The following is a 24,894-nucleotide window of genomic DNA, read 5'->3' as shown; positions in this document are numbered from 1 at the left end:
AATAGGTACACATCAATTTGATTCATCTCTTTTATTACATCCCATTGTCCTTCTGATACATCTTAACAGATTCAGCCATCTTGATTTGCCACACTCACCAAACCAATCCAAGCCATAGATAAATTAAACCGTCGATCCTCTTCATCTGCGTCCTCTCCATCTTCTCCACTCCCCTCCATCTCGAACGCTTCCAATCTTTTCGAGTTCTCTTCCCTGCGCAGACTATTACGTTTTTATAGTTTATTGATAGATGTCATAGAACAACGGAAAGGTATTTTTTTACACATTTCTCTTTGGAACGATCATTAATTCAAATACGCTCGCTTCGCCCATTCAAATCTGAATTTCCACGAATGGACCAGCCACGGATAGTTATAATGGATCAGGAAAAGAATGCAGTAACCGCGGATAGAGGGTGAGGGGGGGAAGTGAGGTCAGCAGGGTCAAGGGTCGGACAATCAGCGAGCAGGCGGCTCTTCCCGTCCAAGGAACTGACCCCTAGCGCTACGATTTCCTGCGAATTCTTTCGGCCACAACGAAAACTCGCATCGAATCAAATTATTCAAAGGAGGCTTTCATTTTAATTGTCGAGGTTTTCACTAACGAGAGAAAGCGAGACGCATTGAGGTGATAAAAAGTGCGGTCGGTTGAGTTGATATTCATTCCACGTCCATTGAGGGGGACAGGAAAGACGGAGATGGCATTTATGAATAAGGAGCACGGCCGGATGATGTTTTTTAATGGCGTCCACCATTCCCAGCATTCAACGCGCCAACAATGCAAGGCGAATGCGTCGCTGTGAGCAACAGCGCGAGTCAATAAACGTCCGACGTCTATCACTCAGAAGAGCAATTTCATTTCTGAAATAGTTTTGAACATAAGCTGAACTAAGGGGTAAATAAAACCCCATCCAGAGTAAGTTACTCTGTAAATAATAAAAATGAAGTCCATTTTATAGTAAAGTGTAATTTCAACGGCCGGTGGTTTATCTCCGAAGAACGATTGAAAATTTGAATTAAGTCGTTTGATATCGGAGTCAATTGGATGCACGGAAATGCGCATGTACCACCTCAACTTCAATGCAGTTTCGAGCTCCATTCAAGCGCACTGCAACCCTTCCCACCAGCCGTAACACTTGTTATAACAATCCACAGCGACCTCAGCGATCACCTTTCTTCAGGCCACGCCTAGAATACGCGCCGAGGAAAAGGAATTCGGCGCTGAGAGATTGTATGCGCGAACGACAAGGAGATCTACAACATAATCACTTCGAAAACTGATACCAGTTTCAAGAGCTACATTTGATTCATCCATTTCATAGTAAATGAGTTTTAATATTTTTATCTTATTGATTCTACTCTCCACAGCACATTTTAGCAGGTTTAAATCAAGAATCCGAGAAATATTTTAAAATAAAAAAGTCCCACCCAACCGTTCATGCCTACTTAAGTGAATGAAGTTTCGGACACGCGAATGGCTTCATTTGATTCCAACCAGTTAAAATTTAGTTCATAGCCGAAAGCGCAGTTGTGTGGTGGCTTGAGTTGAGGCAATGGGGGACATGTTCGTACCATCTTCAAAGGTTATTCCGGACGTGTGAAATTTGAGTGAGATTATAATGCGATGGGTTGGCTTGCTGTATTGTTTACATGTAAACACAGATATAAATTACGTTGGCAGTGAGCAATATTCTCCGACTCCATGTGAAGATTCACCATCACATTACATTTGACCTAAGTTATAATGTTATCTCCGAATCATGCGATTTCGTTGCTAAGAAATTCATGCCATTTCGTTGTGCTTCATACGTGTAGATTTTGTTTTGAGATTACTTCGTTAAAAAATCTATTCTTTCGCTATTAATAGAAACAGATATTTTTATTTTTTACGCACCATGGCTAAAAAAAAATTTCCCAACGATTGAAGTGGCGCCACAATCGCTATCGTTGAAAATTCAGCATCATCTCTCGCGATATATTATTCTTAGGCATCGTGCAACGCGAAAAATTATTGAATGTAGTTTATCCATTTACCAAAATTTATACATGTATGCCACTGAAATACTTTCCACAACTCACTAATAAACATTCCATGATTTTCTTTTATTTGGCGTGGTAACACCATAACGAGGACAGAAAAATTAGTTTACTTTTCACTCAAATTATAGAGTTTTGAGAGCGCATGTTTTTCGTATTTTATTTAAATTTTCTTTTTTCTTTATTTTCCTCTGGCAATGGAATCCGTCAGGGATTTCTGTTAATTCCACACGACTTAGCGGTGTTCAAAGCCCGGTCCTCATGCGAGTGGGATAGAAATAAAGTACAGAAATAGAGGAAATACAATGGACCACAAGAAGAAGTGGCAACACTGTATGTAAGGAGATTCCTTTAGACCTAGCAGTGCATTCGCTTTGAAAGTAGTTGGTTTCATTGGAAGGTTGAATCCAGGAAAATAAGAGGGTCGAAATGGACTGAGAAAACTTTGGTGCGATAATTTGCCCTGCCCCTTTCCTTTGCCAAATTTTTCGTTCGTTTTTAAATCGGTGTGCAGGGAATCGGATTGGTGGACGCGAGTGCTTATTGGAGGCCACTTCAAGTAAAGCACTTGATCCGTCGGATTGGACGTAAAGCTGAACACTGAACGAGTCGATCGAATCTTGAAGAAAACGCATCCAGCGATGACAATTAAGTAAATATAAATAAATAACCAGATTTTAAAACATAGAGACACGGAAAAAGGGACACTAACAAATTTTCTTTGAGAGAACTATTTTTCGCACTATTCTCAATGAGATAGACACATGGTCCATTCAGCAGTCTCATTGAGACAAGTGAGTCTATCCCACTGAAACCTCTGGAAAAATAATTTCTTGAGTGTCCCATACATGTTATGATAAATATAAAAATTTCGTTCACAGGTAAGGAGATGCTACGCTACGCTGTGTATGGTAGCCTTTACGGTTATCGTCACGATGTTCAGCTGTTGCTGGTAGTCGACGTTTGGCTTATATTTTGTGTGTGGCGTTATTGTTCTAATTGGCTATGTTTTTTGTTGGACGCGTGATTGCGGTTTTTGATCTTGCATACTTAAAGCGTGGATTGTCTGTGTAACTCCAGAGCGGTGTCCGTAGAGTGTTTAGGGTTTTGATGAGTGAATGTTGGAATGATTTTGCGATATCATCAAGGCATTGTGTCAGTGTTTTGATTTCAAGGTTTTCGTGAATGTACGTGTTGCGGACGAATCAGGGGGCGCCCGTGATTGTCCTTAGTGTCTTATTTTGTAAGACTATGAGGTTGTGTGTGTGTTTGCTATGGAGGCTGGGTAACCATACGTGAGGAGCGGCCGGATCATGGCTGTGCAGAGTATCTTTTTTGCGTGTAGTCCTAGGTGAGTACATTTGAGGAGTGGAAAAACGGCTGCAGACGCACTTTTTGCCTTCCGAACCGCCGCATTAGCGCTGTCGCTCCAAGTGAGCTTCTGGTCCAAGGTGACGCCCAGGAACTTGGCTGTTTTGGTGCGTGGTATTCGAGCAATGCCGTAGTAAATGGTGGTTGACAGGGAGCGTTTTTTCTTCCTGGCGAACTGCATGCTAATGAGAGAATAGGAACATGTAATAGAAAAATGAGAGTGGACAACGGTGCTGTGGTAGACGGAAAAAGCCAGAAATCAGATGGTAAAAATGCGGCCTGACTATATGTGTAAAATAAAACTTGGAGCTTTCGAAGTTGTAACCTCTTTCTCAGCAGAGATTCACCTTCTCAGCAGGAGGCATTGAGACTGTTGATTGATAAGGAGCAGCCATTCGAGTCTCGTGATAACATTTCAAACACGGGAAATGCACTTTTAAATTTGACATTTTTTGAGGAGGCATTTTTCCGCGCACCATCTATTCGAATCCCACGGGAGAGTCCCTCCATGCGAAATGGTGATTTTACGGGACACTAACTTTCTTCCAAACTTGAATCAATTACAGAACGGCGAGAATTTGCAGCGATGCACGCACTGCATTTGAACGCAGCGAGAGAAAAAAACGGCTCCATCCGGATCACTAATTCGTCTCCTGAATAGCAAACACGGAAATTGAGAAAAGATGTAGAAGACAGAGCCCGCTCATTTCATTTCCTCTGCAGCGATCCGAAGTAATGCGTCTGCCGTTAAATGCAGACAGGTTTCTAGGAATGCGAGTGCAGCGCCTGTGCGCGTCAATGGAGTTTTTTAAATATTAGCCCTTCGTATCGCCGCGTTCCGAGAAATCGAAATAGCTCTTTGAGAAAGCAGTTGAACGGCAGGAATAAGTACTTTACAGCGAATGCCCATATTTCCAATTACAGCGATATATCCCTTCCCGCACGCAGACCAATATCACGAGGAAAACATTAAGTAGCAATTCAAGCGCAAAGAAGCGTATGATCTGGTTCAGCGAATATTCACGAAGGACACGCCCCTTTTCAGCAATACATTCCCCTCTTCACGTTAAAATATTTAAAATCGATTTCAAAAGGCGATTGTTCGATAAAAATGTAGGTAAGCGGTGACCTAATGATACGCATAAGCCACAGTTTAAAATTACCTTCGGAATTTTAAATATCGTCATCACATATGGAATTGTTTATATCTGAAAATGGGTTGTCCATTTTCTTTCGCCGTTTTCTCTTGAACTGATTGATTCAAGTATTAACTTTAAATTCCCGCGATCATCTACGAAAGGGCACAAAAATGTCACCCTCTAAAACTCAAATTTAAACTGAGAATAATTCTTATTTGGTTTAATCTACATCTTCACACTAGCGCGCAAGCCGCCTCAATTGGTGGGGTGTTAGGACAACGGCCGTAAACAAATGAAAAGGAATGGCTCAGACGAAATCGCGGCTAGCGTTCATTAAAGTCCTGTATTGAACGGGGAAAACGAATTCCTAAACATATTCGTTGGGCAAAACATCACCCTCTAAATGTATCGTTTGTGTAGGACCTGTAAATATTGTGATGTTCTCATTGGTTCGCTCTCAAAGGTATCCATTGTCAATTTCTCGAGCAATCGAAGCCTAATGTGAGACCTCCGAGTTTCAAGCAGCTCCCTGTCTATTTCGTTCCAAAACGTGTGTAACTCTCACTGTAATACGGGAGCATTTTTTCACGAATCGCGCAGCTTTCTTGAGTTTTTGATTAAGTTCACAGATTAATCATTCTGCGCCGAATCCCATATGATCGCTGCATATTCGAGTTGCGGCCGGACGGGTTAGAAATAGCATACAAATACATATAAAATTTATTTCCAATCTTCCCATCGCTGTCACGCTTCAAATGCAGGCTCCGGTAAACATCTCGACTCTTTCGCTCTGTATACGTTAAAAAAATCTAAAACAAAACAATATATCGGCCAATTAATTTCCTCGTTAGACTCCAGGGGACGTTTATTGACGTTCAATGGCGGACACCGCCTTTACCAATATTGGAAGTGCATGCGACGACTAGACTTGGTGACAAGTAGTATTGAGATTGTAATCTAGAGGACTCTGACGATGGTATTCAGTGCTACCGCCCTTTGCGATGGATTTTCTCTCAGTCTCCATTGTCGTTTCTTCGCTGACGAGCCCTCGTACCGCATTGTTTGAATGAACTGTGATATCTGACATGAGTGAACGATGGAGAGGGCAGCCGAAAGTGGTGATTCGCGAACAGTTCCTTGTAAATCGTCGCCACTTGAGTGCTTCCGACAGCAGTGCCACCTATCCCACTTTCGCGGCATCAACTCCCTCCCTCAAATTCTCACGGGGATCTGCCGCTGCCATGGAAACCGCGCCGACCGCACTCTAAGAAGTTTATTTTCCTCTCGTCTCTTAAATTCGCTAATCCTCTTAAGAGGTACGCGGGAGTTTTCATTATTTCAGGACTCGTTCATCTGGTTAGGAAAGGAGCTCTTCTAATGCTCACGCAAGTGCCCAATTGACTGAATTTAAGAAGAAAAAAAAAGGCGATCACGAAGCAAACCATTGAATCCTTTAGAATCGTGCTCCATTTAATTCATGGGGAATCGCGCGATTTCAACTTTTTTTCTCGGTTCATATTATTCAGATGAGATTGCGACGACTCTTGGGTGACTCACTCGTGCAAATTACTGGCCTCTTCAGAAAGAGCTGCGGAGATGAACAACTTCTCGGAAGCAGGGAACCGAAAATGATCCGAAAGAAAATACCGAAAAACCATGACTCTCCGCTCACTTGTACCCCAGTGTTATTAAAAGTTTCGGAAATATTGGGTACGTTCAGGAACCAGAATGGTTCTGGCTCCGAAACTGTTAAATCACCTCAAAAATCATTTCAGTATAAATTGAACGATATATATGAAGATACAATTCCTACCATATGCCACCCATTTGTCTGCGCCCGAAAACGATTTTGCAAAAACCCGCCAAGCCGAACTAAAATATTCGGAGACTTAAACGGGTGAACGAAGGGCCCCCTAAGTTATGCAACCCGCAACACACTACGCTCAAATGCCCCTAAATTTCAGCAGAAACTGAAAGAAATGCGCCGGACCGTGATGAGGGATGATGAGGCAAAATATGTATAATAGATATATTAAAAGACAGGACGGAATATTCGCCGTGAGATGAGAGTTATCTAGATCGCCTCGTAATAGCTAACATTTTAGCTACAAGGAAAATAGAATAATTATCATTTAACCTCATTCGAGTGAATATTTGGGAGTTCCGTTCCTATTAACTGACTTACGATTATTTCTTAAACCGCTTATGCATTTCTATTGCATATATATATGAAAGAGTTTTGGTTTTCTCGACCAAACGAATCAGACTGAACCTGGCCATAGTATGGGCGCGTAGCCATAGGTATGGCCCTGGCCATAGGTATGTTGGCGCGTAGAAGACAGTTCCAAAACAAATGATGACGCATATAAATCGCATGGATTTGTTCACAAAGAATTGCAAACGTATGGAAAGAAAGTACAAATGAATCTTTTCAGTACACAGCAGTTACAATACGAATGATGACGTCTGGAAATCCTGTCGAATCGTTCAAAAGGAGTTCCACATGTGTAGAAAGCAGTTACACATGAATCTTATCCGTACACAGCAGTTACAATACGAATGATGACGTCTGGAAATCCTGTCGAATCGTTCAAAAGGAGTTCCACATGTGTAGAAAGCAGTTACACATGAATCTTATCCGTACACAGCAGTTACAATACGAATGATGATGTCTGTAAATCCTGTCGAATCGTTCAAAAGGAGTTCCAAATGTGTAGAAAGCAGTTACACACGAACAAACTCTGTACAAAGGAGTTCGAAAGGGGGTTAACAAATGAGTTACAAACGTCTTCATATTTCCAATTTTTGGTAAAGATGAGTGGAAATGAGTTCTAGAGCAGTTCCATAACAGATTTTGGTGTTTCAAAACAGTTTCAAAAGGGTTCCAAAGCAGTTGGAAAGCAAAAATTTTTCCCTGAAATAAGAAGTGGAGTCGTCGTAGCCAGTCATTGTTTTGCACAAATGGCGGACCGAGTAGAAGCGAAGGCGCCAAGCTTGAGGATGTTGCTTCTTTTCAATTTTTCTATAGGTAATCGAGAGACGTGCAATAAACATTTCGAATAACTCCATTAATGAGTTTCAGGGGTTTCACTTTAATTGCTATATTCCCATCGTTGTCACGCTTCAATTGTTTGTATTTTGGTTCTTAAGCTTCCGTAGATATCTCAGCCCCTCTTGATGCCCGATGACCTTCACGCATTCCATGAACCTTCAGAAAATCTTATATCCGCCCATTTCCCCGTCACACTCTAGAGGGCGAAACTCCTTCCCAATTGGGGAGACGCATGCGGCGACTTGACTTGGTGGCGGAGTAGTGTTGAGAGTACAATCTAGAGGACTCTGCGAGAGATAAGACTCGTCCGCCCCTCGCGGCAAATGGCCCAACTACGAGCGGAGAATGCAAACGCGTGCTCAGGTGAGATATGGCCGCGTGCTTCCCCCCTGCGTGCGTGCGTGCAAGAGGGGAAGAAAAGGTGTGTTTGATCAGCGTGCTTCCGTGTCGATAAACACCCTTCGTCGGATGGTGTTCGCTCGCGGTGGCTGATGGCCGCTTCAGATCCCCATTAGCGCAGGTGTATAAGAAAAAAAGAAAATGCCGATATATATATATATTATGTATGAGAGAAAGAAAATGCCGAAGGATGAAATGGGAAAACATACAAGCCGCCGTTCCCTCGGAAGATCAATTCCCCTTCGAAAGAACCCTTTCCGAAGTACACTTTCTCCTATCTTTAAGCAAACAAAAGAAGAGCTCTTACCGCATCTTGATATATATACGTTCCTCGCGTTCGCCTTCTGTAAACAGACGGGCCCCATTACCAAGAATTAAGGAAAAACCATCTAGGAATGATGGGTGGATCACACGATACACGGCACTGCACACATAACTGAGGATACAGCAGTTTCAGGGTTGTGTAATTCTACCATGATGGAAATCCTGCACTGTCGCTGAGTAATGCGCGCAACAAAAGACAAATGAAAACAATACACATACTAATCACACAAGACTCACGCTTCCATTTCGTCATAAAAAATACAAAAATTGCCTTAGCAACGGCCTCAAACAAACCTTGTGCAATTCTAAATATTGTTTATATCAGGCGATCATTGTCATCGGTTTCTATGCGCCTACTCTGTACTGTCATTGCATCCTCGTTCAAGTGTGCACCGTCTGGTATCGTGTACACTATATAGGATGGTGCGAAAAAAACTCAAGTCACAAATTTCGTGTCGCTATAGCGCGGAAAAGTTGCGAGACATTACTAAAAGAAAAAAAGAATTCTTAAAATCGAACGTCATCCTCCGATCCCGCAAAGCACCTAAAAAATGACAATGATGAATATAATTTTTTCTGTTCGTAGTAAAAAAGGAAATTAAATGTATATTTTTAACGCTATACCAACAAGTTTTTTTCAAATAGTACACATTATTATTAATAAAAATTTATAATTTGGTTTAACGAGTAATATCCGATCGCGCAAGATCGTTAAAAATGTATACATTTTGCATTTTAGCCGATTTTTCAGAGTTTTGTAATAACAACTTAAATAAGGTAAATTTTGGTCAATTACTTACATGTTTAACTGTAAAGCTCCTTTCCAGATTAGATGATAATAATTTGATTATATTTAAATAACCCCGATTCTATTCTCTATTATAAGACGATACCCTAATAAAAGAAATGATTCAATCGAAGGATTACCGCCTGACAGTTAAAGAGGAACACTCTTCTCTAATAAAAGAATCTGGTTCTGTGTATGTAAGTCATATTCCCCGTCAGCTTAAGAAATTTTGGCCTCCATATTATCTTGTCTCTCCGATCAAGGAGCATTATTAGAGTACTTATATTTTGTTGGCTGTGATGGTACGAACGCCAACATTGGATGGAAAGGGGGGCACTTACAGAGATCTCGCAGAACATTTTGGGCGTCCACTGCAGTGGGTAGTTTGTTTACTTAGTTTCATTGAATTACCTTTCCCCGTCTATTTCAGTATTTGGATGGTGAAAAAGGTGGCCCAAAATATTATAGTGACCTATGCACAATATATGAATAATGCACATATCCCGCATACTTTTCCATTTAATGATGTTGTAATAAAAATATTGCGGGAGGTGAGAAACTTCTCTCCCACTGGTACAATAGAAAATACCCATCGATTTTAAGAAAAGACTAATCACTCTTATCCCAAAGAAACTTAGCACCACAAACTGTGAAAACTTCCGTACTATCAGCTTAGTCACGCATGCATCGAAAAACCTGCTAATATTGCCCACGGGCGAATCGAACAAAAAGTAAAGGCTATACATATATATGGTCAGTTCGGTTTCAGAAAGAGTAGAGGAACCAGGGATGCAATTTCAGCTTTAAGATTTATCTTGTAAAAGCGAAACGAAAGGAAAAAAACGACATATGCAACGTTTGTGGATACAGAAAAAGCATTTGATAGCGTAAAATGGGATAAAAAGTTTACGACCTTGAGAGGGGTAGGAATAGATTATAGAGATCGAACATTGATGAGGAAACTTTACAATAATCAAGAGCCTATTACCTCTGAAAAGACAGACCGAGAGGAAGGAGATTCAGAAAGGTGTTCATCAAGGCTGCGCACTATCACCCATTATTTTTAACCTTTATATAGAAGAGGATCTTAACAAATCCAAAGAAGAACTAGTCATAGGTATGATAATACCTACATGGTGAAAGACTAATTATGATAAGATTTGCTGACGACATTGCTTTCCTTGCTGAAAGCCAAGAAGACCTCGGGACCATTCTAAATAAAATTGAAACTGTCATTAAAGAAGAACACAACATGAAAATAAATAAATAAAAAACAAAAGTAATGGTGAACAATAAAGATGAAGAACTGGAAGCGCAGATAAATACTGGAAGAGAAAAACTTGATCAAGTGAACGACTTCACCTGTGGCATTTTAGTGTCCCCCCCCCCCCAAAAATTTCTGGTACCCCCCCCCCCAGAAATTCCTTCGAACTTCCTCGAACTTCCTCCGAACTTATCCGCAGAACTTCTCCCGCCAAGAACTTTTCGCGCTAAGGTTTTTTCGCGCAAAGGATTTTTCGCGCAAAAGGCCTGTAGCAAAATCCTGTCTCTGCAAAATCCTGTCTCTGGAAAATCCTGTCTCTGAAAACCCTGCCTCTGGAAACTCAGCCTCTGGAATCAGCCTCTGAAACAGCCCCGAAACAACCCCGAACCAACCCCGAACCAACCTACCTGCAATGCAAGACTTATATAGGACTACTGCGGAGAAATACTTCTCCTTGGCAAGCAAGGGGAAATCGGTGCTAAGGCCTTAGTATTGCACTTGGAGTGAGAAGTTTTACCATTGTCCTATCACAAACTCTCTCTCCCTCCAACACCTCACCCCAGTATCTCCTTCCCCTCCATGTGTTCCAATGAACGATTCCTCTGATGTCTCAACCCAGAAGTTGAGGGGAAAATTCTGGGTGCTGGCTGTTGTCTCAAAACCAGGGAATGGTGTTTTGTGGAGCGGCCGTTTCTGCAGGGGCAGTGACGCATCAGTGGGCGGTTGTTGAATTCGCCTGGCTACCCCTCCACTCCCTGGAAGAAGCCCTCCCCTCAAATGCTGTCTCGCCTTGCATAGGCAAGCTTTTTCTGGTCGAGACCTGCTGGGAGTCACATGTCTTGTGAGCCATGAGAGTTTTAGAGCAATTTTCTGCTGGTAATGTTTCCTTTGGGATCATGAATTTACTATCATTGTTTTCTGTAATACTTCTGATTTTTTGAATACTCTACTTTGAATAGATATCGTACGGTAATAACTCGTAAATTGTTTTTGGCTACCTTTTTCTTGTGAGCTGTTTTTCTGTTTGTGGAGTCTTACCCTGATCCAGCATGTGACCGACGGTTGGAGTATTTCCCCTGTCTGGACTTACGTGAAAAATCAACCAGATTTTACGACGTAACGTCACATTTTGGTAGCAGAGCGTGGTTCGATTTCCTGTCCTTTCGTCGAGGTCTCCCGAGTGCTGGACAATTGTGACATTTCTCCACTATTTCTCCACTTTTTGCAGTTTCTGGTTGTTTCTTCTCTTAAAAGTGAGTTATTTTATGTTCCATTAAGTGCTTTTTGGTTCGTGTGGGATTACGTGACTAGTGTTGCCGACTTTTCCTCGTGGTCATATGCCATTTGACATTAATGTTCGTAATGCTCGTAATGTTCTTGATAATTTGGATAGCAGCTCGTTATTCTCGCACTATTTTTGGTGATTGGACTCTTCCAGCAGAGATAGATAGTTTTAAATCTCGCTCTTTCTCTCTCTTTTTCTCGTTGTCGTCACTTCACTTCTCAAAATGCCTGGAGGTAATACTGACAACCCGTACGAAAAAACTTATTTAACCACGGGCGAGGATCGTAAGGCCAGGGGTACGGCTAATGTGTCCGTAGGAAGTGAAGTTTCTAATAATGAACGGGAATCTTCTTTAGAAGTGGTTCCACCTCGCCCAACGCACGAGGAAAGCAGTGATTTTCACGTCTCTCACGAAATGTCTGCTTCTCAGACATTGCCAGTTTCTGAAGGGTTAGTGATTGTCAAACAATTACTCAGTGATCTTCCGCCATTTGAAGTGTCAAACAGTGAGAATTGGTTTAATTTCATGTTAAAAGTTAATGAAATCGTTTCTTTGTCCTTGGTTCCTCTGTCAACGTTATTGTACCTTGTAGTATCTAAACTACCTGCCAGCTCTCGTCATTTTTGGTTGTCTATGTTAAACTTGAATCTCGCATGGTCTCAAATCACAGAAAAAGTTTGGGCTAGAATTGTTAGTGACAGAGAGTTTGATCGTTTGATCACTACGAAAGTTAAAAGATTTCAGTTCCCTCGCGAAACGCCCCACGATTTCGTGTGTTCTGTGCGTAATGCCACTCAGGTGCTGGGTTTGCAGTATTCCGAGTCTTCTATTGTGCGACTCATTATTCAAGGGTTAAATCCTTTAACAAAATCTGCAATTATGTTCTCAAATCAGCCTAACACATTTGTAGAATTGGACTCTGTTATCACGCAGGCTTCTAAACATTTAATGGACTGTGCTGAATATTCCAACACTTTCCATCGTATCTCTAGGAATCCGTCTTCTGTTGCCTCTTCCAGTGCGCCTAGGGAAGTTTCTTTTCCTATTAATTGTTCTTACTGTCATAAACCTGGCCACAAAGTGAACGAGTGTCGCAAAAGACGACGCTTTACTCAGCCTGCCGTGAGTTTGATGAGCGTCCGTGACAAGTGTTCGACTCGATTGCCAATATTATCTATTAATCTTCATTCTATGCCATGCCAGGCTTTAATTGACACTGGGTGTTCAGTTTCACTGTGTGATGAAGATTTCTTTGCTTCTCTGAAATGTTGCCGGAGAAAGGTTATTCGTAAGAATGTTGACGTCGATTTAATCACTGTGTCGGGGCAGCCTTTTCATATTAATTCCTCTGTCTCACTCAAGGTTCAAATAGGCAAGTTTTCTTGGAACCACGTGTTTTATCTAGCTAAAATCCCGTTTCCCGTGTTACTGGGTGTGGATTTCATTTGTAATTCAAAGATGATTATTCGTCCGGCGAACGTCAGTTTTGAAATTGCCCCGAATTCTCTTTTTTCTTTTACGGACAATTGCGAAGCGTTTAAATCGGCGCCAGTTAGTAACTCATCCGAATCACATGTTCTGTCGTCCACTGAATTCACGCTGTGTGATAAGTTGAAGGGTTTATTGTCAAAGTATCCTGATGTGATTTCTCAAGAATTGGGGGTCACATCTGTTATGACCTACGAAATTGAACTGCTAGATTCTACTCCGATTCGATCCCATCCTTATTCATTGTCACCTCCAAAGGCAAATTTAATGAAGAAGCACATCCAATCTTTACTTGATAAGAAAGTGATTGAGGTTTCCAATTCAAACTGGTGTTCGCCAGCTTTTCTAGTGCCTAAAAAGGATGGATCTGAAAGATTAGTGGTTGATTACCGTAAGTTGAACAAAGTTGTTAAATCGGACGGTTATCCTACACCTTCTGTTGAACATGCATTCCAATATCTTGCTGATGCAAAATATTTTACTGTTCTTGATCTCAATTCTGCCTTTCATCAAATACCATTATCTGAGAATTCTAAGAAATTAACTGCTTTTGTGACGCCGTTCGGAGTGTACCAGTATAATAGATTGCCATTTGGTTTTGTAAATTCTCCTCAAATATTCACTCGTCTCATTAATGAAGTATTGGGCGATTTGAAATATTCATGTGTTTACCCATATATTGATGACTTGTGTATCTATTCCAAGTCTGCTGAAGACCATGTATCTCATGTTAATGCTGTCCTCAACAAACTACGCAGTGCCGGTTTGACGGTGTGCGAGGACAAGGTTAAGCTTGGTGTGGAATCACTCACTTTTCTGGGCCATCTCATCACAAATGGAACCTTGCAAGTTGATCCTGAGAGAGTGAGACCAATTGAACAATTCCCAGTTCCCAGAAATGTGAAGGAAGTGGCCAGATTCATTGGACTTTGTGGGTTTTACTGCAAGTTTATTCCAAGGTATTCTGAAATCTCTATGCCACTGAATCGCTTGAAACGTAAAAATGTTCCTTTTCAATGGACAGCCGTTGAAAATGAGGCTTTCTGCCAGTTGAAGAAAGCTCTCACCAATCCACCAGTGTTATCTTTCCCTCGATTTGACGAGGAATTTCATTTATTTGTCGATGCCAGTAATTTGGCGGTTGGTGCCGTTTTGAATCACAAAGTAAATGGTGATTTTGTCCCTGTGGCTTTCGCTAGTAAGGCACTCTTGGAACATGAACGTAAATTTTCTTCTTATGAATTGGAGTGTCACGCAATTCATTTTGGAATTCAAAAATTCAGTGTTTACTTACAAGTAAAACCATTTCACTTGTACACTGATAATGGTGCCTTGACATGGCTTTTCTCTCATCCTAAGCAGTTGGGCAAACTAGGCAGGATGGTTCTTAAATTATCCTCTTATAAATTCACTGTGCATCATGTTCGAGGAGCATCTAATTCTGTCGCAGATTGTCTTTCTCGCATTGAGCCATCCTCATCTACAAATAGTCATTTAGATGTGGAATCTAACACTCATAAGGAGTCAGCTGTTCCTTATTCTTGTGTGTTACATAAATTGCCTTTGTCATTTGTCGACATTCGAAAACACCAAGAAACTGATCTCGTTCTAAAGGATATTTTCAATCAGATTAATAATAATTCCTTGAACGACAAAAACTATTTTCTGAAGGGACAGCTATTATGTTATGGGAATTCTAAAATTAAGCGAGGAAGAGCTGTTTTGCCTACGGTCTTGAGGCCTATGATTTTTCAATATTTTCACTGCTCTAGTATGTCTGCTCACTTGGGCATGGCTAAAACTTATGATAAGATTAGCAGACACTTTTGGTGGAAGGATATGAAAAGAGAGGTTTATGACATGGTCAGAAAATGCCATCTGTGTCAAACTTGTAAACCCAGAAATGCTCCACCTCCTGGCATGCTATCGTCGTACAATCCTTCTGATGTTTGGGAAAGACTTTATATTGACTTTGTGGGTCCTTTACCTCTGACTAAAGGTGGACACCAATATGTACTTTCTCTTATTGATGGATTTTCTAAGTTTTGTTTTCTTGAGCCAGTTCGCAAGGCTACGGCCGGTTCGGTTGTTTCAATACTCACTCAAAGAGTGTTTCCAAAATTCGGTTTTCCAAAATTTTTGGTTTCTGATAATGCACAAGTTTTCAAATCTCATGCCATTAAGGAGATGTGTTTGCAACTGGGGGTTAAGCAAATTTTTGTTTCTCCATACTATCCCTGTTCTAATCAGGTAGAGAGATTGCATAGAAATCTAAAATCTGCACTTGCTATTTTGTGCAATAATGCTCACCATATGTGGGACTCTATGCTTGCTGACTTAAATTTTGCCTTGAACACTGCCTCTCATGAGAGCAGTGGTTATTCTCCTGCCAAAATAATTTTCGGCAGAGAACTTAAGCATCCTTTAATTAATCAGTGGGACATTCCAAAATCTTTATTCGAGAATGATCTCAGCGATAGTGACAGACAAGTTTTCCTGAATCATGTTATTGCTAATTTAAAAAAGGCCAGAAATAGGTATAAAGAATCCTATAATAAATCTCACTCCCAAATCACTTTCTGTGTGGGAGATCTTGTTCTCTGCAAAAACCATCCTATCAGTTCTAAAGGTGAACAGAAAATGGCAAAACTGGAACCTCTGTGGAATGGACCTTTCGTCCTTAAAAAGTATCTCTCTCCTGTAACAGTTATTCTGGAAGTTTCTCCTGGGAAAGAGAAAATTTGTCATGTTTCTCATTTAAAGGCATATCATGATGGCATTGGTAATTCCAGTAATTAAAAGGAGAGAAATATCATTGATTTTTTTTTTATTCTTTTTTTTTCAATGAATGCTAATGTTTGCTTTCTCAAATACTATTTGATGCTTGATTTCGGTGTTGAATTTCTCTTGATTCCTAATAATATTGTTTTGATTAATGAATAATAAGTCTATTTCTATGCTTGTAATTGAAATTGTTCTGAAATATTGTATTGTACTTGCTTATTCTCATCTGCTTAATTCACTCATGTAATTTAGTGTTGGTCTACTGTGATTGTGAGATGGGGTAAGGTGGAGGAATTATGGGTGCTTGGAGGGAGAGGACGGGAGATTAACTTGGGGGGAAATCCCCGAGATGGCTCGTTTCCAGATAAGCTGTGGAGGTGGCCCCAGTTATTAAGATTCAATTGTGTTTTGTGTCACCTTTCCTCCACCAAGACTTTATGGACATTCTCACAATTCTGGACAGTGATAAGTGTCGTGATTTTGCAGTGTTCGATATTCTATCGATGGCTGAGTGATTGAATTGATCAGCTGATCTTAAGACTGCCTACTGTGTTTTAGTGTGGTTTTGGCGTTGAGTTGCGACCTTCATCGCCCGACAAGTATGAACTTTCATCTTGTCGCAACCAGCATGTAGCTCTCATTTCTATTGTTAATTGAAGAGTGAAATTTAGAGTGATTTCTTTTGTTGATGCAATATGCAGTTCTCATTTTGTTAGCATCGCCTATGATTCTTTTTTGACTTGTTTAATTAATACTGAGAGATATATATACACATCTTGATTAAATTTAGTCAGTACTTGTTCAATAGCTGACATGAATACCATATGCCTTATAAATTGTTAATAATTATTGGAAAATCGAGGAATTTAGTGCAATCTATTGTCATTTACGTAATCTTGTTGAATTTTGGAGGATTCTTTATTGATAATTAATTATGGACTGATAATATTTACAAACATGGAGGGTTTAAATGGGAGAAATACTAATGCCAATGTATATTAATTAAGTGAGACACATATTATGCTGAATATTTTTGCTGGTATTTTGATAACTAATAATTATTTAGTGAATAACCGTATTTTTAAATAAACTTGTACTTAATGATTATATAATATGGGGTATATATTTTGTTGGTCGACCCTAACTTTCTCTTGGGTTGCAATATGAATTTTGGGTAGAAGTTAAAACCCATTTTTGTCAATCGTTGATTTTTGATAAGGTGGTTGAACCCAACTAATGGGACAACCCAGGGTTCTGATGAACCCAACTGCTTCACCAACCCAATCTTGCCCATTTACTAAGTGGTTGGTTATTGTATTGCTTTACTTGGTTTTAAAAAAAACCACAAAATATCTCTGATGAGAAAAGGAACATTTGAGTTTGGTAAAGATATCCTGGTGTTATACCAATAAAAATCTTCCCAGTTCCTTCTGGTCGCTGATGATAATTATTTGTAATTTTGATTCACTGTTCACCGAAACAAGCATCACATTATGACATATTGATTATTAATTTCATTTTCTTGCTATGTAATACTAATTAATCTACTCTATATCAATTCAGCATATTTCTTGTCTCACTCTTGTAATTATGTCATGTTACTCACTTAAGAATTCTGTTGAATTCCAAACATCACTTCTGAGGTTATTATTTACAGAGTGATAAAAATGTATGTTCTTGTCAAAACTATTTTTGAGTGATATTTCTTGAATACTGTTACCTCAATCAATAAACTTTTCAATATTCAGTTCAATTCTAACCACTGAATAATGGTTTTTTGTAAATTCCATGGGGGGTTAAACAGTGGGGGTTCATCCAGTGAAAACCAGTGGACCTGTGATGCCTCGATAAGTTTTCTAGGCATTAATCAGTTCTTGGTGGACGTGTCTTGGTCCCCAAGTTCAAGCAATTTTTGTGGTCATTTTCCCACAGAGGATGTGGCATTTTTTAGTGTCCCCCCCCCCCAAAAATTTCTGGTACCCCCCCCCCCAGAAATTCCTTCGAACTTCCTCGAACTTCCTCCGAACTTATCCGCAGAACTTCTCCCGCCAAGAACTTTTCGCGCTAAGGTTTTTTCGCGCAAAGGATTTTTCGCGCAAAAGGCCTGTAGCAAAATCCTGTCTCTGCAAAATCCTGTCTCTGGAAAATCCTGTCTCTGAAAACCCTGCCTCTGGAAACTCAGCCTCTGGAATCAGCCTCTGAAACAGCCCCGAAACAACCCCGAACCAACCCCGAACCAACCTACCTGCAATGCAAGACTTATATAGGACTACTGCGGAGAAATACTTCTCCTTGGCAAGCAAGGGGAAATCGGTGCTAAGGCCTTAGTATTGCACTTGGAGTGAGAAGTTTTACCATTGTCCTATCACAAACTCTCTCTCCCTCCAACACCTCACCCCAGTATCTCCTTCCCCTCCATGTGTTCCAATGAACGATTCCTCTGATGTCTCAACCCAGAAGTTGAGGGGAAAATTCTGGGTGCTGGCTGTTGTCTCAAAACCAGGGAATGGTGTTTTGTGGAGCGGCCGTTTCTGCAGGGGCAGTGACGCATCAGTGGGCGGTTGTTGAATTCGCCTGGCTACCCCTCCACTCCCTGGAAGAAGCCCTCCCCTCAAATGCTGTCTCGCCTTGCATAGGCAAGCTTTTTCTGGTCGAGACCTGCTGGGAGTCACATGTCTTGTGAGCCATGAGATTTTTAGAGCAATTTTCTGCTGGTAATGTTTCCTTTGGGATCATGAATTTACTATCATTGTTTTCTGTAATACTTCTGATTTTTTGAATACTCTACTTTGAATAGATATCGTACGGTAATAACTCGTAAATTGTTTTTGGCTACCTTTTTCTTGTGAGCTGTTTTTCTGTTTGTGGAGTCTTACCCTGATCCAGCATGTGACCGACGGTTGGAGTATTTCCCCTGTCTGGACTTACGTGAAAAATCAACCAGATTTTACGACGTAACGTCACACACCTATCAAGGGAGTAAGACCACGCGACATGGAAGGAATGCGGTATATATATATAAGAAGCAGGATCGCGCGGGCAAAAGTGGCATTGAATACAAAGAGTCAAATTTGAACATCCAGAAGTTAGGGCCTTGAAGTTAGGAAAAGAATTCTTCAAGCTAACACATGGAGCGTGTCATTATATGGCTGTTAAAAATGGACTCAGGGTCAATAGATAAGAGGAGACCGACTTAATTCCAACCATGATATTACTAAAGAATGCTAAAAATTAAGCGGACAGACCGAAAATCACATGAAGAAATATTGACTCGAATGAATGAGAAAAGAAGCATATTGGCAAATCGGTCGTAAATAGAAGGAGTGCAACTTAATGGGCATATAATGAGGCATGGAGGAATTCCATTGATAGTCCTGGAGCGACGTGTTGATGGCAAAAGGCCCAGAGGAAGACCGCGGCTCCAGTTCATGGAGCAAATAATGTAGGATGCAAAAGCTACGAGGAAATGAAGAGAAAGAAGGTGGAGAGACGAGGGAGAGAAGGGAGAGTGGCAACCATTCAGGATGCTGCCAACCCATCTTAGGATTGAGCAAAATCCTTCGAGGAATAAACATGGCTGATGCACAGCACGTGCGAGTATTTGGTTTGGGTACACTCTGAGATCTTCTCAATGCTGGATCTCCCTGCTCTACCTCATTCACTTACCAACCACGCCCAGAAGTGAAACCAGCAATACACACAGTTATTCAACGCTTCTCTCATTCTTTCCATTAATATTGATTGACTTGAACGACCGAATCGCTGTGTTCGCCACTCCTACGGAGCAAAATTTAGTGTTTATGTAGGATTATACAAAAAATTCATCGATACACTTCGAGGTATTAGGATTAAAACTAAATCGAAGCCTAGTAGAGTGTAAATTCGAGGAGATCATCAGCGACTCTGGAAACAAAATCGATTTTTTGGTCCGCAAATGTTGGGCTTTTTCAAGGTGAGATATCGACAGAAACCTGTTACTTACTAGTTCAACAGCTTGTTTTAACCGATTTTCATGGCATTCTAGAGATATTTACGAACATTCATTTCAGAATACGCAGCTCTCCATTTCTCTTCTTATCCGCTAACCTTTTCATTGCGACGTATTTCTTCTCTTTCACATCCTATATAACCCTTTGTCCCATGTAACTCATTCGGGGCCGACCCTTGCCTTTCTTCCCTTCCACCTGTCCTTCAACGATTGTTTATATCTTACGCAATATGGATTAAATATTTGGACATGGCAAAACAAACGTAAGGTGTATCCCAACGGTCTCTTGATTTATGAAATTAACGGCGTCACGCGCTAGCGCAACTCATTGCACTCTTTCCATTGTTCAAACCTTGTATGGATTTATAATATGACCGCTGGCAAATTTTGACTTTGCGTGAATTTTCACGTGTATTTGTTATCATATGAAATATATATTCTTACGTCCGAGTGGTGTGCATACGGAGATCCTCTTGAGTGCTGCATGCTGGTGATTGGTCACCCCCTGCCAGACACCCCAGAGGTGGCACGCAGGGTATAGAGTGTACGCTGATGATGTGACTGATTGCTTGCCTCTTTTGTTCCGCAGTCGTTACTTCGTGGTGAGTCGCGTCGAGTGCGGAGCCATGTCTTGGGCCAAGGGGCGGCCAGGGCCGGCCCTGCCTCTGCTGCTGCTGCTGGCGCTGCTGCTGCCGCACCCGCTCTATGCCGCACCCCCGCTCCTCTCGCTGCTGGTGCCCTGGGCGGACGCCGAGGCGCCGCCCACCGGCGCCCTCGAGAACTTGGGAGAGGCGCCGTACTTGGCGTCGCCCGCAGAAGACGACAGTCGACTACACGGTGAGACAGCCTGAAAGACTCCCGCGAATAACATTCGATTATTTGGATGCTCACGGAGACACCAATCTCACTAAAGAAACACGGCGGCGGCCAATCGCATGACCGTATTATTTATTCTCAAGGGCGTACCCAGGATCAAAACTAGGGGGGGGGGCATGGTTGTTCAAGTTATAGGTAAGATATAAGCATGGAAAAGGTGATAGAAACCAACATTTTAAGGAAACCGCAGCAGCTCTTTATTAGTTTTTAAAATTATTTGCTTGATTAAATGTTATTTTCCTGAAAGACATTTGCGATTTTTGCTTCTAGGGAGTGGGAGGGGGCAGTTACACCCTCCTGCCCTCCTAGCTGGGTACGTCCATGACTCAAGTAACAAAATGTGATACTCCAAGATGCTATCCTTGGATTGGAATTTTTCCTATTAGATTCCCTGCTGACGCAAAGTTGATCTTTGGGATTGGAAAGCAGGCAACTGTTAAAAAATGGAATACCGGTTGCCATGCACCGCAAACGGGGGGAGCCGTTGTTGCACACTGAAGATCGTTTGGGCTCTCCAAACATGGCTGGCTCCCGAGAGCGGATCCAGGATTCTTTTGTGGGAGGGCACAAGGGTCTGCCAGGCGAAAGATCTTCTCATATATAATGATAACCGTTTTAAAAATGCTGTCTATTTATTGACCGTCTGCGCGTGCCCCTGTGCCCCTCCCCCTAAATCCGCCTATACCGACCCCTACGCTTATTTAATGGGAAAATGAGCAGAGGTCGATTGTAAGGTCCATCTCAAGATGACGTGATTCGCAATTTCTTGGCTTCATTTAGGTAGAGAGCAATAGCATTACATTGTTTTGAGTTCAGTGTTGGAAAGTTGAAGTCGAAAGTCGACTTAGCACTCCGTTCGTCCATTGTTAGGGGTCGACTTTTCATTCTCAAAGTCGCCCACTTTGCGCTCGACTGACAACTCTTTGCAACAGTGGGTTATATTTTTTATTCGTACTTTTGCTTTTTCATCCGAATTTACTGCCGTGCATTGGCCCAGATTTAGTCGTAGCTCCGAAGATGAATTCCCTTGGCTTTCGGGGTTGCTCGTAGATCTGGATGATCTGAATGATGAATGAATGGTGTTGCATTTTCAGCGTTGCTGGGAGGCGGTCGGGTGCCGGCTGGAGCGGAGGAGTGGGAGACCCCCAGGAGTCCCGACCTCTTCCTGCTGACGGAGGTGGGCGCGGAAGGAGCGAGGCCCAGGGCCCAGGGACGGAGGCCCCTCGACGACCCGCAGGTGAGCGCAGACAGCCAACGCTCCCATCGACACCATGCTTATGGCAATCGCAACGCACCCTATGCGAATGGCAGTGAACTCGCAGTCAGTCAGACGGATCTCAGCTCGGCTGGTGAACACAGCGTTCGCGGCGCAGATCCTCATTACTCTTGCATTCACCAAATCATTTTTTACAATTTCACCCAGGCTAATAAAATAATACTACAAAATCAATACTTAATTTTAATTAATGACACATAATTCTTAATGACCATAATTTTCCTCCATTTTGGGAGTTGGCGATTTTTAGCAAGTGGCGTTTGACTTAGCATTTAGTTAAATGGGTCAAGGATTCTGGCGGTCGAAACATTTACTAACAATCCTTGACTTTTACCCTGACTTTTGAAACTATCCTTATGATAATTATATAATATTTTTGAAGGCAAGAGTCAAATAAATACCACATTCATTTGACCAGTGGCGCAGCAAGGGGGGTTTTGGGGGATAAACACCCCACCCCCCAGAGCTCAGAGAAATTTTTAAGTTTAATTCATTTTACTTAATTTGACTAATATTAACAGTAAAAGTGTGAGGATTAATAAAATATCCTTCAGAAAGCCGTAAAACTCTCCATTTTGAACCCATTTTTATCTTATAAATTTTCTGTGGAGGGCCCCTACACCTCCTGCCTACCCTAGCGGGTATTCCATGCTCCCCAGTATTAGTTGCGTCTATCCCCCCTGGCGTTAATTCCTATCCGAGTCCCTGAATTTGAGAACAGGTTATTTTTAACATGCTCATCTTTGCAATACACGGATAGAATAACTCCCAAGTAGTGAGCTCCAATTCAGTTGAATTAATGGAAAAAAGTCCTTGGCGTGCGGATAGCGCAGTGGTTATTTTGATCCATTCGTCAATGCATCAAATTTTCCTCAAGCCATAGATGAGAATCTCTGACATTTCCTTGCTTTCCAGCCATGATTCAGCCATTGCTTCCCAGCCTTGATTCCCTGACATTTGTCCAGATTACCCTATACTTTAAAAACTTGAGGAAATCGGTAAATAAAGCATCTGCCGGGTTGAAAAATTGAAGGAGGATGAACTGTCATTTGAAGAAGTTGTGGAGAACAAAATAGCACGCAAATGGGATAATGAGAGAAAGAAATCAGTGGAAGAGATCTGAAGAAATATTAAAATTAAGTGGGTCACATGTAGCGTTTGAAGAAGTTCTTGGCAGACTAACAGTCGTCAAGAAAAAACTATGGATCACGCTGGAAGTGTTAGATCTCATCGAAGAAAGTACAAGAACGTGAAAACAGAATGGTTGCAGAAACGAGATGTGTCATAAAGCGAAAAAGGCTAAAGGAATGTGGATGAAAAGTATATGTGGAGACATACAGAACAATCTTGTGCATGGATAAGTATAAGTCGTTCATAGCTGTGGCGCAGCGAGGGGGAGTTTATAAACCCCCCCCCCCTCAGAGCTCGGAGAAATTTTTAAGTTTAATCCATTTTACTAAGATGGACTGATATTACAAATAGAATAGTGTAAGGATTAATAAAATACCCCCTCAGAAAGCCGTAAAACTCACCATTTTGAACAATTTATCTTAAAATTCCGCCATTTTTTAATCTCACACCAACCGCTTATCCTGGTGTGTATTCCATACCCCCACACACCCCGGTATTAGTTGCACCTAAACTTCCCCCAGTCTTAATTCCTAGCTGCGCCCCTGGATTATAGGATAGTAATAAGGAACTACTTCAAGGAAATACACTTTGTATGTGATAACCTAAGAGAAAAGCATGTAATCATTGAAAACGAAGACCAAGACAAGAGATGGAAAGAATATCTGCAACGGCTGTACAAAGGAAACGGCGTCTGGGAGCAAAAGCTACCGAAAAAGAAGGAAAAAAATCATATGGGAGCTTCAATCTTGAAATAAAAATTTGATGCCGCAATAAAGGAATAAAACATCTGGAGTTTATGATGGGCACACCAGTAGAGATAATCCAAAATTCAGGTGAAAAGACAAAATCATTAGTGAAATGTATTTCAACTGTGAGATACCAAAGGACTTCGAGAGAAACATTATGATCTCAATTCCTGAGAAGAAAAGAGCGGAGAAGTGCGAAGATTTTAAGACCATAAGCCTGACAACACTTATGCCCAAGCTATTGACAAGATCATCTTCAGAAGAATGGAACGAAGAGCTGAAGAGTACTTGAATGAGGACCAATTTGGATTCAGAAATAGCAAAAGCACACGAGAAGTAATATTGGACCTTACGCTACTCATAGAGAAGAAAATGGAAAAGAACAAGCCAACGTTAGCCTTAGAGAAGGCATTTGACGACGTGGATTGGAACACAATGCTTGGAATCCTGAAAGAAATTGGAGTTCTCTACCATGACATAAGAATCATCCACAGTCTATACAAAAAACCAAGAAGGTAGCGGTAATAAAATCAGGACCCAAGACAATGAACAATGACCCACCAGTTCCAACTACATAAAATTTACACTGCCTAATCCAATTCCTCTTAGAGTCTTTCCTATTCCTTTAACTTTTTCCTAATTTTACCAATGTCAATTGTAAAAAAATAATTAAAGAAAGCGAGGTAGAAAAAGAAAAGAAAAAAATTGCATCTTGAAAAAAAGAGAAAAATAACAACTCTAAGATGTAAAAACACAGATCCATTAAACTACATAAAAATGAAACAATAGAAAATATGTATTATTTAGATGAAATTGTTTGTGAATTTTATGGAAAAAATATGAATTTATTGACGCTAATACTGTTCCGAAATGACTAGTGCTTATGGAATGAAGTTTCCTGCCAGCACAACACAGGCAACACGATAAGCAAATGCGCTCAAAACTCA

General features: G+C 41.1%; 1 protein-coding gene across 1 annotated transcript in view; it reads left to right on the top strand.

Moving 5' to 3' along the window:
* LOC124161593 (pupal cuticle protein 36) overlaps window positions 1-24,894 on the top strand; it is a 361,395-nt gene that overhangs the window by 331,376 nt on the left and 5,125 nt on the right. Inside the window, exons 2-3 of the mRNA XM_046537974.1 lie at window positions 20,508-20,755; window positions 21,889-22,031. Coding sequence (XP_046393930.1) covers window positions 20,545-20,755; window positions 21,889-22,031 — 354 coding nt within the window. The 5' untranslated portion in view covers window positions 20,508-20,544. The remainder of the gene's footprint in view (window positions 1-20,507; window positions 20,756-21,888; window positions 22,032-24,894) is intronic.

This window comes from Ischnura elegans, chromosome 6 (genome assembly GCF_921293095.1).
Source record: "Ischnura elegans chromosome 6, ioIscEleg1.1, whole genome shotgun sequence".
Classification (NCBI taxonomy): domain Eukaryota; kingdom Metazoa; phylum Arthropoda; class Insecta; order Odonata; family Coenagrionidae; genus Ischnura; species Ischnura elegans.
Note: the sequence above shows the minus strand (reverse complement) of the source record. Positions and strands in the feature narration are given on the sequence as shown.